Source organism: Acanthopagrus latus, chromosome 9 (assembly GCF_904848185.1).
Source record: "Acanthopagrus latus isolate v.2019 chromosome 9, fAcaLat1.1, whole genome shotgun sequence".
Taxonomy (NCBI): domain Eukaryota; kingdom Metazoa; phylum Chordata; class Actinopteri; order Spariformes; family Sparidae; genus Acanthopagrus; species Acanthopagrus latus.
In genome coordinates, this window is record NC_051047.1 from 18,124,047 (window position 1) to 18,138,950 (window position 14,904).

The 14,904-nt window shown below is 42.2% G+C and overlaps 1 protein-coding gene across 5 annotated transcripts in view; it reads right to left on the reverse strand.

Annotated features, from left to right (window-relative positions):
• Positions 1-6,631: 6,631 nt before the first annotated feature.
• The window catches only part of vwc2l (von Willebrand factor C domain containing 2 like), a 30,501-nt gene continuing 22,228 nt past the window's right edge, over positions 6,632-14,904 (reverse strand). For all 5 annotated transcript variants that reach the window (XM_037110838.1, XM_037110836.1, XM_037110839.1 and 2 more), the window contains one exon: positions 6,632-8,250. In XM_037110838.1, the coding sequence (XP_036966733.1) occupies positions 8,099-8,250 (152 nt within the window). In that variant the 3' untranslated portion in view covers positions 6,632-8,098. The remainder of the gene's footprint in view (positions 8,251-14,904) is intronic.

Here is a 14,904-nt window from a genome sequence, read left to right on the forward strand (position 1 = left end):
GAGGTGATATTTGAGTGATATGGCCAAATTAGTTCCTCCATATAGTGTTGCGGAGTATGTTTTGGGTCGTTTGGATTCGATTGGTACATATATGTATTGATACTTTTTTGGATCACATAGTTTGATCTATGGTTAGGCTCAGGCTCAGAGAAAATACTCATCTTTTTTCATCTTCTCTTCTGGGTTCCCAGTTTGTTAACCTAGACACCTCTCGTCTTCGAGATCCGTCTAAGCCTGACCACCCTGTGAAGGACACTGATAGACATTTTGATTCCTTAAACCATTACCCAAAGCTCTTGACCAAAGGTGAAGGCCAGAAAAGTGGATCCGCTGACATGTTGCTCCCTCTTCGCCACAGCATTCCAACACAATGCCTTCTCTCTCTCTCTCTCTCTCTCTCTCTCGCTCTCTCTCTCTCTCTATTTCATCAGCTGCGCCCATCTCTCTTTCGTCTGGAGTTTTTGTTTTGAGTGGTTTCACAGTGGAATTGCGTTCCATAATCTGCATAGTTTTTATACCGGGAAGGAGATAATTATCTAATTGTCTAATTGAAAATGCCTGTTGGATATAAATGGAGCAAGTGGGTCCCTGAAAATGATCGATGAAGATTCAATAGAAAGTGTACAATAGGAAAAACAAAGCAATTAATTGTTCCATCACGCCGCCGGCACTTGCTGTGTCCACCTATTGTGTCCACACTGTGGTTGTGTAGTGGTGTGTGTGTGTGTGTCTGGGGGGCCGAAGGTGTGTGTGCTTTAAGAGGTCTTCTGCTGGCCATCTCCCAAGACGCCATTTTCAATGGGATTAGTCAGGGATGCACCTAATTGCTATTGATTGCTATGTGCTGCATAAAATTGCTTCCCTTTTCTTGCCCACATTGGGAGGTGGGAGAAGGCAATTAGTAGTGTGGACGAGATAGAAGCCCGGGCCGAGTTGTAATGAAGTGGAATGGGGGAATGAACCAGTGAGTAATGCCCTTGAACTGTCTGAGCATTACAAAACCATTAAGCACTGGTATCTGCGTGTTTTTCTCTCCCACACAGCCGAGAGCGAGGAAAATACTGTACATGTATTTTTTTTATTCTATTATTTTTTTTCTGTGTTCTGTTTATAGAAAAGGTTACCTGGAGTTTTCGCCGGGTCCTGAGTCAGCTGTTAAGTTTCACACCGTGTATTGTTTGTATGTTTCTTGCACGGTTTGTAGGATGTGTGGCTAAATTCAAGGAGGATTCGTCCCGCAGCCTCCCCCGAGGGGTTCAATTGAATTTCAGCACACACGCTGCACCCAGCGTACATTCAGTTGGCAGGAACAGCTGTGCTTTCCGCAGTGAGGATTTTCACGTTTTTCAGCAGCTCACAATGGTGCATTTTCATTCCATTCTTAAAGGGACAGTCCAACCCAAAATTCAAAAACATGTTTTCCCACTTACATGTAGTTCTGTTCATCCGTCTAGATTGATTTGGTGTGAGTTGCTGAGTTGAGATGTCAGCCGTGGTGACGTCTGCCTTCTTTGGAACATTAAGGAAGTAGATGGCACTCGCCTTCTTGGGCTCAAAGCACAAAAAAAAAAAACAAAAACGAAATACATTTGAAAAACAGCAACGATTATGATCTGGCTACTCAAGATAATCCACAGACTGTATTGTAAGGGGCTAATTTTCTTTCTTATTTCTTAACAACCTGTCATCTGTGTCACAGGGCTAAAAGAAACTTGCATCTAATCATGGACGAGAAGCTGGTTAATGCAACACCATTAATGTTTATATCTTGTGTTATCGCGAGCATGAGCCTCTCGTCCATAAGATGGCCTGGATTGGGGGTCAGCAACCTGCTGCTCCAGAGCCTCGTGGCATCGACGGTTATTTTTTGACGTCATTGTTGACGCAGGCCTGAAGTGATCATGACTAGAAATGTATATCGTTAGGATTTTATCAATACTGATACCAATACCGATACTCCTTATCGGTACCAATACTTACTGATACTCTTATCGATACTACAACATGTAATTTTGTGTAAAAAAAAAAAAAAGACTTTACAAGATGTTAAAAGATTCAACCTTATTTTTATTACCACAAGGTAATAATAAAGCTTCAACAGAACAGAAGCTAAGCTATTACAAATCCTCCGCAACAGATAGCCATTACTTCTGTATCTACTTCTGAGCACGACGCAGCAATTTAGCTGAATTCAGCACCGAGCAGGCAGGAAGTCAATGACCGAAATAACAACATAACATCCGGTTACTTTTCAAATTAAAACACTCCGTGTTGACACCAGCACACAAATCGCAAAAAAGAGACAAACACAAGCTCTTCTGCTAAGCCTTCGGTCGGGAACACTTCCTGTTTTTTTTTTGTTTTTTTTTTTTACAACACACACCTATAAATGCGCTCGTGAGTGATAATGTGATTATCGCGGGAACTCGCCACACCAGCTGTCTACCGTACTGCGACATGGCGACTCTATATGCGACCGGTGGAGGTGACCGGATGGCGGATGGCGGAGCAAAACCGGACAGGAGCCGTAACGCAGCGGACAGTGTCCAGTGGAAATTCGGGGTAAGCAACATCACCAAACACTTGAAACGCGCGCGTAGTAAGAAGCTAAGGGAGCGCAGTGTGTTTTAATTGCTAAAACAAAGTAAAGTTCGCAGTCAGGCTAACGCTAAAGACTGCAGCGCCTGGCAGCAGCACCCGGTTCGGTTAGGTAGACGTTCAAAAACCATCTATATTACAAACGGATAAAAAAAAATCATCGAAAAAAAGTAAGTGCTGATAACAGTACCAGTAATGGTACCCTGGTAACTATCCCTAACCCAATTAGGAGCCGGTACCAAAAAGCACTGGTCCTCCATATACATCCCCTAATCCTAATGGTGACACTCTTTAATGAAATAAAATAAATTTAAAAAAAAATACATAGCCTACACACAGAACAGTATCCGCTCTAGCAAACTGTGATTTTGTCAGTGAAGTGAACGACCCAGAACTGATACAGCTGTGTGGTATGATTGGACTCAAGGGCTGGTTATTGTGAGTGGCCCAGAAAGAAAAGAAAAAAATGGATGATCAATGAAAACTGAAATGAACTACTGGCCAAATTAAATTTAAACCAGCCTACACCTATTGCACTGTAGTTTTGTGTTGCTAAACTATTTCAGAAGTAGGCTCACACATGCTAGTGGATATTTTCTTCACTTCACAATTGTTCAGTTTTGGATTTTGTTGGTTAAAGCAATGCTCCAATAAAGTATCTCATTATTATCTCTATAATTTCAGAAATGTACCAAAACACGATATTATTGTCATGGAAATGTAAAGTTCAAGCACCCATTAAACATAATTATAGGTTAATGTAAACCTTTTTAGGTGGTGTTGGCTTTATTTTAAAGATCCAGACCACGGAATGCCTCTTTTGTTAGTACAGGTAGTTTACTCGTCCCCTAGATGCACGCCTCTGTGCTGTGATATGGCTCCCACATGAAACTGATCTTGATAATCATTAAACCTCGATAATATCTATTGATTATAAATCCAAAACAAATAACACCGAAGCAGTGTAGATGGATTAAGAGCCACAGAGATAAGAGGAAAGATACCAAGTCAATACATATTCGATTATGGGGTGAACTGTCCCTTAAAGAGAAATCTTATTATGAAACGTCAACATCCCGATTAGACACAACCCCCAAAAAAGAAAAGAAATCCACACTCACTTTTTGCCGAATAACACTTCTTTTCAAGTCTATTTAACAAAATAGGTTTTGTCTTGATGAATGATACACATTTTCATCTTTCTGATGTCTTTTTTCTTTTTTTTTTTTACTCCACCTCAGATTTCAGAATACACATTATACGTTTGAAGATATTTACATATGAACAACATGGGGAACACCAAGGGCTGTTTTTAACTTTTTAAAAAATTTGGACCCTTTTTTGTTTCTTGTACAGCTTAGTAGGGGGATCCTGTGCGAGCATGTGGTCATATACAATCAAAGATGCTCTTGCTTTTTAAGCATACATTTCAAATTTCATAGCCATAGAAATGATTTCCGCATTTGAGTCTGTCACGAAACAGCTCTTGGTGCCCCAGAAAACTAATACAATTGATTGTATAATAACAGTGTTTCTCTCTTCGTATCCCAGATAGTACTCTGTGTAGGTTTTTCAGGCACACTTCATGTAACAGTTTTGTTGCTGAAAAAAATCGTAAGGGACAAGAAAAAAAACAAAAAAACAACAAAAAAAACAAAACATAAAACAATCTTCCATAGTTTCCAGCTACAGTAAGTCGGTGTCTCATGGAAAGGGCGAATGGTATGCTTTTACAAAAAATGCCCATGTACAAGCCTGAAGTGTGGACGACGGGGAGGACAAGTGGGGTCGTCTGAACAGACATAAAGACTTGAGTGTCTTGGCTGAAAATGAACAAAGACAGGCTGATCTGATCTGTCCTTGAAACTGTGCGGCTTCATGTGTTTGCAAGGAGAAATGTTTGTTTGCTCAGGCAGAGGCTCCCTCCCTCCCTCTCTCTCTGAGCCGCACCGTTTCCATTGTGGCGTTTACATGCGGCCTATGCTTTCAATGACACAAACACTGGGAATTACACTGCATGTGAATCCACGTGTGCCTAAAGTCCTTCTGTACAGCTAAAGGTAGCGTTCATGAAATCCGTTTGAGAAGTCAACCTACTTTAACAGTGCAGAGTGACGTATGCTCCAGTACAGTCCTGCTGCATGCCTGCATCTCATTTTCTGTGGCGCTTTTAACTGTACGACCTGCACTGAATGTACGATTTTGCTTATTTGATTTGGTATCTCTGTTTTCCCCCTCTAGCTTTCTAGCAGCTCAGATCGCAGCTCAGGTTTTATGAACCTGACCCTGACGTTACAGAGTTTTTCCGTTGACAGCCGCGCTCTTATCTTAACATAGAGTTTATGATGGCAGCCATGACACCCCCCAGTTTAGTTTAGCTTGGTTTTAGTTCAGTTTTTGCACCTCAGAAGCATGGAAGGACACAACATAACAAAACACTGAAACAAGCTGCTATGTGACTACGTTAAGATGCACACAAACACTCCACCATCATTCCAAATAGGACAACATTCCTAATTTGATATGGGTTGATACAGCATATCCTGATCGGGTATTTCAAATGAGACCTTTGATCGAATTAAGTGTTTTCTTACTTGGGGTGTGCCGATATTATGGCTGTGGGAGCATGTTTTGGACATGTGTGCGGTCCCAGTGTGTTTATGGTCAGCTGTGTGTTGCCTGGCCGACAGTCTGCAAGGCCGGCCGAGACAAAATGCTGGCAGTTCACATTTCTGCGAGCCACAGATTAATTCAGATCACATCGCCCACATTTACTTAAGGAGGCAAATTACGCCTTTCCATTTTGTCCCTTTACTCGAGTGTTTTATACGTTTTATGTTCCTGTGCGTGTAAAAGATTTTGAAAAGGTCAAAGTCTGCACAGAAAGGTTCGTAGCATTAAAGCATGTGAGCCTATTCTAGTAGTGACCCAAAATAAAAGCATGAACCTGAAAGTGAGCATAATATTTCTCCTTTAAACATAATGACAGCACGTTTAAAGGAGAAATGTGAAAATCGGATTGTGAATGTCTTTTTCGGAAATAAGGGCAAGAATCAGAGTACTCTGCACGTAAACAAAGTCAGCCATTGTCGTTAGGATTATCTGCTCCATCGAAAACAAAACAAAAAAAGAAACAAAAACCGTCGACCTGGCATGTTCATCCCTGCCCTTGTACTCTCGTTAATTCACTCTCCTGGAATGTGTAAGGGGTAACTCGACGGCTAGCATTTTTTTTTTTTTTTTTTTTTTGGTAATCCATAACAGTAAACGATTGCACCGACCAGTGCGAACAAAGTAGCACTTAAAGCAGCCACTCATACCGTATGAAGCCTGAAGGCCATGCTGTGTGAATTGTATCTGGAAGAGTAGCAACAAGGCATCGGCGGTGTCCCGTCAACTGACACGCTCACTTCCGTCTCTCTGTGTTGCTACCCAGTAAAGTAATTCCAATATATTTCTGGAGACATGTACTATAGGCTGAGTAATTATTTGGCATTTAAAGTAATTAAGACGAATGACGCTCCTTTTATTAATCCTCAGATGTCTGCGGCGCTGAGGCTGTAACCGATAAACCGCAGATGTCAGTTTTGTTTTATGAGTCTGCAGACCTCAAGCCAGATAGATGAGGTCTGTCTCTTCACACTGAAAGACACTAAATCACTGCAGCTTAATGATGAAAATGACCCAAACTCCATTGTTGCACCTAAGATTGAACTCCACCCACACTCTTTCAATTCGGTGATTGGTTTCGTCACCCACATGCCGCAGCTTGAGACGGCGTGGCGGACTGGATATTCTTCCAACAAAATGAGTTTTAGTGCCTTTTTTAAGGTAATCTGCCTCTTTTTAGTCATTGGTCTTTATCCTATGTTCATTTCTGTCTCATTACAGAGTGCTGGGAGCTGCTATTAAGCAGCCCATCCATCACCGCCCAGGAATAGGGTCTAAAAGGTTAACGGGAACGGATTTTCTGGAAATGGAAAAGAATCTGGTGATGAATGGCGTGAGCTTACTGGAATTCACCTTTGAATTAATGACTGGTATTTATCATCTCAAAAATATCGTGTTTTGGGGTCTGGTTGGCTGCTTTTTTTTCTCCCTTTCCAATTGGACCACTTGAGGATCACTCCGCTCTGGGAAAATATCATGGCAATATATATTAGCCTGTCTCTGTGTTATAGCCACCACATCGCGGGAGCTATTCTAACACATCAGGGAGGGGAGTGACTTAGAATTTATTACGTAATCTATAGCTGGTGGGATAACGCAGTGGCTTTGTATCCTAACAAGCCTTATGGGTTTAAGTGCCTGGGTGGGTGCAGATTCACAAACCGTGGCTATGAGATTGCGGGATGAGTGGCGTGCTTGTGTAAATGCTCACGTGGACAATGTGTGCGTGAGGAAAAGCATTCAGACATATGCAGATTCCCCCCTTTTGTCTGCCGGTTCTCGTAGAGTGTTCCCAGCATGCAGCGCCAAGCACCCAGCTGGATGATTTATCACAGAATACTCCTTGATTAAGGGAAATTAAAGCAGGCTGCTCTTGGCTCGCTAATTGCTTTGATAACAAGTTCAAGGAGTTAGTTAGTGGGAATATTTTGGAGGATATGGACCTCCGAGAGAAAACAATAACTACAATTAAAGCCGGGAAAAGGGGGCTGCCCGAAGTCGTTTGTTTGATGCAGTATTGCAGACTTTTCCTCCTCACAGTTGCCTGCTACCACTTTTTTTCCTGCCTTCCAGCTAATTCTGCAGAACTTGTCCTGCCTGCGCTGCTACTATAGAGAAACATGACTCAAAACCCATGGTATGTTGATGAATAAACTCAGCGTTCTGGGGTTTTCTTATAGAGCAGTTTATAAAATTGACAGTAGCATTGTCTAAGTGTTAGAGGTGAGTTCCTGCCATAGCGGTAAAAAGTCTTAAAGTCTTATGAAGACACAAACATTTATGTCGTGATGTGCGTCTTGTAAACAAGCTCTTGGAGTGAAGCTGTGGAAGTCAAGCGCACACACACCTCTGCAGTGCTTGACCGGTGTTGATCCCCGCGTTGACCAAAAAATAAGCGCTGTTAAGTGTGCTTACGGTTTTGTTTTTCCTGCTTTTGGAATTTTACAACACCTGCGTGACTGTGACAGACGGGTACAACAAGCGAGATGACACACAGACAGAAATCAAAGTGAGCAATTCAACATTGCCAATGGTTAGGAAAGAGTTCGAGGAGCTTAGAAACTTTTTCGTGTTGAGAGCAGCGAGTCAAGCAAGTCAACTTCTGAAAATATATAGGACGATTAAAACTGTACGGAAACAGCCATGAGACAAGTCCCGTCTTCTTCCCAGTGGCTAAATTTCTATTTGTGTGTAGCTTGTGAGAGCATCTCGTCGATGCTATGCTGTCTCAGGTTGCTTAGGAATTGTGCTCCTGCCCTGTCAATCATACAAAATGGTGCAGTAGGCAGGGCCTTGCCTGAGCTTTTCCACCATCCCCGGCGGAGTCTCTCTATGACAACGACTGGCCGTTGAGGCACTCCCGCCGCAAGCACTGCGCCGGCTTCCACCAGTCTCCGTTGTGGCAGCGGCAGATGGTGCAGTCGTCCACCTTTACTTCAATTCCGGCTGGGATGATCGTTGTTCCAGCAAAGCAATTTGGACCTGCCGCATGGGAAGGGGAGGGGAAGGAAGAGGAAGAGAAGACAGGAAAGAAGGAATGAGAACGACTAGAAATGGATGTGGCTCTCTGGAGAGCTTCTCTTTTTTGGAGGGGTGGTGGAGTGATGCAGAAGAGCTGCAGGGAGTTAGAGGGAGTCAGAGCAGACGTACAGATCTTTTCACGGGCATGCACCGATGGGCTTGTTTTTGCAACACTAAAGCGCTTTTGTTAGTCTCCCCTTCTCCCTCGACATGGAGCGCTTTGCATCCTAATGCGCCGCGAGCAGAGGAGCCTGCCAGGCGCTGGCTTGGCAGTATAGAGAGGCTGGAGTACAGAGAGAGACCGAGAGAGAAAGAGAGAGAGAGAAAGAGAGAGAGAGAAAGCTGCTTTTGAAAGGCAGTAGGGAGGATGGTGTTAATCACTTCAGTCTGTCTGAAAAGGCCACAGAACTCCTTAGCAATTCCTTACATGGTTTCTTTTCCACACACTGACTGCACTGACTTTCAAAACAATAAAGAACTCAAGATTAATTCTGACGTCTGATTTATCCTTAAAACACTGTAGGATATACTCGCGTGGAGCCCTCCTTGTTGTTAAGTCTCCTTTCATTCGAAAACGTGTTTGATTGTGTACCACCGGAATACCTCATACCTTTGTGTTTGATCGTCTTAACAGACAGAGAGACGGAGGAACCTGGGAACATTTCAGGATTTGTGCTCGGGAAGCCAGAAACACTGGCTACGTTTGTGGCGCGTTCATTATTGGTAAATACACACATGAATATTATATCCAATTTGTTTTCTCCTGCCTCTGGGGCGATTTGAGGCGTCTTCTTCGACGTCTTCTGACAGAGGAGCCAGAAGGTGCCAGGAATTCGCACCAGTTTTAATCATTTAAATGAAGCAATCAGCAGCTCAATTGGTGTGACGGTGACTTTGGATCGCTCTCGCTACTGTAAAACCTGCAAGATTCAAGACTCCTCTACGAGCGGTCATAAAAACCTCATATGTCTCATAACTCTTGAAGACATAGTAGCTTGCACGGCTAATATTCATGGACATCTTAGTCTCCCAGTGAATTTGATTTAGTACAGGCTAATATAATGCTAGCAATGTAAATGTGAAACAGGATAGTCAGTTGAGATTTGGGGATACAAATCTGCACATTCCTCAACTTTGGCACAATATGGGACTTTTACATGGAAGACGTTTTGACATGGGAGTAGGGAAGGCACAGGCGTAAATAAGGTAATGAGGAATGGCTGAATTCCATTTAGTTGCTTTAGTCTCCTGGTGCAGGTATTGAGGTATTGAGGATAGAGCTGGAGTTAAGGGTACATCTTGTTAACACTTTTTAATAATGAACCAACGATTTTGAGTAGTCACTACAGAACAAATTAACAACAAGCTAAGGATCTAGCTTGTGATTGACGATATTAACACGGCGGCTGTTTTCCTCTGACACTCAGGGCAAAAGCGCAGCTGTGGTACTGCTGTGCTCTTGATTGACAAAAAAAAAACATATTTGATAACCCATTTGCCTCTGTTTGACAACAGCTAACATTAGCATTCAACCACTTTCTAGATAACAATACAGTTTTATAGTGTATCACAATATGAGAGGAGAGGTATACATTTGTTCTAAAATGTCTACATTTATCTTGGACAAAGTTATTTAAGCCTGGATGTAACCAAATGGTAGTGATTCATTAGTATGATGCACCAAAAAGATTAATTGATTGCAGAAGATGATGGTGAAGGAATAAGAGACTTATTAGTAACTGATCAGAATAATGTAACACTACATAAAAGCAGTAACTATTATTTAAGTACTTAGTAATAAAAAAAGTAATTTGTTTTGTGGTGTTCAATGGCTGGTCAGAAGTTAATCAGGAACCACTCTGAAGAAAGTTGTTCACAGATAATTATGAACTAATCATTACCTAATGATTCATTAATATAGTATCTCCCAGTCTGTTCTCCAGTAACTCATCATGAACTATTACTTGGGTCCCTCATTAGGAATTATAAGGGAAGTACATTCATCAATTAGGATCATCTTGATTTGTCCCTCACTTATTTTCTTAATCAATTAATCATTAACTAATTATCAGCAACACTAAAAACATGGATTAGAAGTTACTCATTAAGTAATAGTGAACTAGAAGATTTGTTCCCAAGTAACTACTCAAAACTTTCTGTCCCGTATAGTAAAGTGTTACCCAACTTTCCACTGAAATAATCTCTGTCAACAGATAACTGTATATGAATGCAGACACATTTTTAGGAAACTAATAAAAAGCCTAATTTGGGCTAATGGGATTGGCAGATTTGCATTCCACCTCTTTTTGAGCTCCATATTGAAAGCCTGCTATGGTCGACACTTCTCAGTCTACAAATGGAAACCAGAACATTATACATCCTCAGGCTGACTGTCATTAAAGCTTCAACCCAGATCAACACTACAAATCTGTTTTGTTTTTTAAAACATCACAAAACTTTCAACTCAGACTCCTAAAAAAAGATATTTATTAGAAACATTAGCTGTAGACCTTTTATCCATGATAGGTATTTTGACATGTCCAAGTGGGGGAATCGCAGGAGTTTCACCATAAATTATAACAGAATTAATGATTGCTTTATTCCATTGAGCTGCTCCAGTTTTGGGGACCTGCATTGTTCATGCTGGCTTAGTGTCACACTGTCATGACTTACTGGGACACGTGAACAGAGCAGAGCCATTGTTGATGTTATTATTAACTACTGTGCTTTTCCTGTGTTGACAGGTCAGAATATCTGCTGTGAAAAAGGGCCTTTTAGTTGGATTTATTAATTGCTTTTTTTTATGTCGAGGTCTCGGCAGCTCAAAGCGGTTCAATGTAGGGTAAGGTAAATACCAAGGTCTTGGTTAAATATTGAAAAAGCACGACCTTTTCAATATTTTACCAAGACGGTGACTTTTACCAAGCCCCAACCAAGTATTTAATAGCCTAATAAAGATAAGTAATGGGGTTTGGCCAGTAACTCACAGTATTTTGCAAGCTTCTGCTTCAGGTGGGATTTGGTTCCATTTGCTGCAGTGTTTATGAGTGAAAATAAGGTGCAGGAGGGCCATGCATCTCCATGTGACACTGACAAAGGGAGCTGCTGGCTACCCAGTCATCCTATCCTTTGCCTCTGCGTGGTGGAGCCCCGTGCTCTATTTGGACCTGATAAAAACCCCTTTGATCTGAGCTTAGAGGAGACATTGAGAGAGCGCATGCCAAGTCTTAACTCTCATTGATCTGCCTCTGGACAGCTGGCACAGGTTACAGGACAAACTCGGTGGAGGTAGATGAGGGGAAGAGGGTGACTGGCGCCGCTGCCAAGTGTGATTGTTTATAGCCGGCTAGATTTGAAGCCACAAGGACGCAAGGTTTCCAGCTACCTGTCACCGTTCGAAGGACACGCTGTCACCTGTGATCAATTCATGGCCTGTAAAGTTTTTTTTGGGGGGGAAGTCAGAAAATGTTTGTCTTGCATCAAAAACTGTCTCGGCACGTCATACTTTCCCCCGTCTACAGCTTTAAGGAGCAATGCATATTAGGGCTCATTACAGTCTATTTGGCTCATATTCTATTAGTGTTCTTGCCTGGAGGTAAAAAAAAAAAAAAAAAAAGACTTCCATAAAAACTCACCTGCCCAAAAAGCCTCTAATGCATAAACAAAAAAAAGCTTCAACTTGTTCATGTTACCTAACATCTCTGTGACACTGCTGCTCCATGATACGTCTGTTTAAAAAAAAAACAAAAAAAAAAACAGCGGCCCGCAGACAGATAAGACATGGCAGATCCATAAAAATGGTTTTAATCCCATCACACTGACGAAACAATGGCCGTCTTCACACCACCTCTCATTACCATTTTCCTCACGACAATTACGCAATTACGTGTATCCCCTGATGAATTTACAGTATATAAATCGCGATACAGATCAGAGCTGATTCAGTTGGACAATGAACGTGGAGAGCGGAGATAAGCGCTCCCACTCGCTGACTACTCCATTGTGCAGCTTTTATGCTCCGTGTTGCTGTTTTTCAGGGTGAAACTCCTCGAAGCGCACAAGCTGAAAGTCCTAAATAATGGAAGGCTTCGACAAAAAGGTTGGTGATTTGTTGGTTAAAAGACACCCAATTATCAAGGTTACAACCAGAGTACTTATAGTTGAAATGTTTTTTTGTTTGTTTTTTTTAGATGCTGGAATGCGGTTAAACTGAAATAAAGTCATTGATCCTGTTAAAAATATTCAGTAATTAACCAAATTTGGTCTCATTGTAACCCAAGTATTGAGTGGAGCTAATTAATAACATGCAAAACCTCAATAATACATCAACCTTTGCCTTGCCTTCATGTTTCCGATGAAACAAATGAAAACAACCCAAAAGCTTTTCTTGCTGTGTGGAGATACTAGATCTGAGCTTCCCTCTGGTGTAACGTTTGTCTGCACATGCTACAGCCCGTCAAACTACGCCACTGTGTCTGATGAGAGTAACCCGGCAGATAGTCAGTAATCCATAAAGCTTCCTCGTCTCTGGACAACACACACGTTCTGTGTGACAGTATGGCTAGAAAATGAAATGGAACTGTTGACAATTAAAGAACCTTTTCAGCTTTGGTTTGAGCCCCGTCCACCTAAGCTGTAATCTCTAAAACCTCCTATTTTGTATTATTTGACCTGTCCATGTATTATTTCTTTATTTCTAAGGCACAGGGCAGGAGCTGAAAATATCTTCTGTTGCACTGTATGATATAGCCCATGCCCAGTCACCAGAATTAACTGATGAATATCCCCTGATACCTTTACGTTTGTTTCTGTCATGGACCTTCGTATCATATTGACATTTCTACACACATGACATGTTTCTGACTTGGCTTCCATATTGGGTGGCGGAAGGAGATGGTGGTGGAGTTAAAGGTCCTATTTTTAAGAAAGGTTGGTGAGTTCTGAGTCTCATCCCCAACTCCCAAAAACTGACGCTTTGGGACTGTGGGACAGGTCGGCCACCACCCCAAGGTTGTCGTTTTTTGACGTGTTAAGAAACCCGGAGCTTCGTTATTTGACGCTTCTAACAAACAACACCTTTAAAGCAAGAAGGCTGGCCAGCTAGAGACCACAGCTCAAGACTTTGTTTGTGTGAAACCACTGGATAGATAGCCAAAAGGTTTCAACGGTTCAGATTGGCACCTGTGGATATTTTTAAAGAGACCTCAGGACATTGGGACTTTGATTAGAAGTCGGAACATCTCTGGCTGTGATTGTGGCTACCAAAACAGGTATCAGCCAATTAATGACATGATATTTTCCTCACCCTAACCAAGTGTTTTTTTTTGTATTGTTCATTATAGATAATACTGTTTTTGTTTTTGGTGACTGAAAAAACATTGAACCAAGCCGGCACCAGATCGGTTGCGATCGGGTTTCTCATTCTGACGTTGGCGTTCGGCTCATCATGCTATCGTGATTGTTTACTGAGTAAAGCAATTCTGAGTGGTCTGCGGCTCAACAGACCATCATAGCCACCTCGCTGTAATCTCCTTCATAAAGTCCTCCCCCGGTGAGAAGCGGCTGGTGCACAAACACTTTAAAAGTGTTGTGCTCATTTTGCATAATTATTTGAAACGCTCGCAGCAGGTGAAGTAAAGAGACAAATGTCTGACCATCTTCCGCTAATTGCATGTCTAACCGCAGCACGTAAGTGGATGTCTTCCTTTCACAGTCCCCTGTCCCTTGGCCAGAAATGAGCGCTAAACAGCATTCCTCATTGTCCTTTCTCAACAGCCCTCAGCCATCCACTCCCATAGAGATTTATCTGTCTGCCAGAGCCTGACCAGGCACCCTTGGGGAGCCTGGAAACGGCAGGCCTACCCTGAAATGCCAAGGGTGTCACTGTGTCCTGTCAGCCTGGATTAGCTCTCTCCTAGAAGCTTCTGCAGCCTTGTTAGTGTGGGTGTTTGTGTGTTGAAAGAAAAGAAAAGCAAGCAAGCAAGCAAGGGGGGGATAAGGAAGGAAATGAGAGATAGTGTGAAGGGAAAATGTGGGCAGTTGTGGCGAAATAGCCATTTAGCAGCCGCCTCAAACTACATTCCTTTCTTCACATTTATAGGTCAACCGCAGCTTGAAAGGAAAAAAGGGAAAATATTTGAGGATATTTCTTCTTTGCCTTTTTTCAACAGAACAATTTCTCTATTTTTGGTTGACACCCAACATAATGAGAAGACTGCATTGCAATAACAAGGCGTATAATCATGAGAGCGCATCACATTGTCAACCGGGAGAGGGAAAAACTTTCTTTGCCAGCTCTTTTCGGCTCTCAAATTATCTGAGGGGGTTTACATTAGAGTTCTGTCGTGTCTGCATTCGTGCTCCCTGCTGATGATCCTTTCCCGTTAGGACAACGTCGCAGTTACTGTACTTCGGTCATAAAGCTCCGTCTGTCCCTCAGGATCCTGCTGGCAAAGGGAAATCTCCCACCTTGCCTTGTAAATAGCCAATGAACCATTGGAATCCTATAATTCTAATTTAGGGATTGGCTGTGTGTGACAAGGGCGTCAGGGCACTGGGAGATAAAAGGCTCTCAGAGGACCCATTAGTCCCTCCTACCATGCCTTTAATCAATGG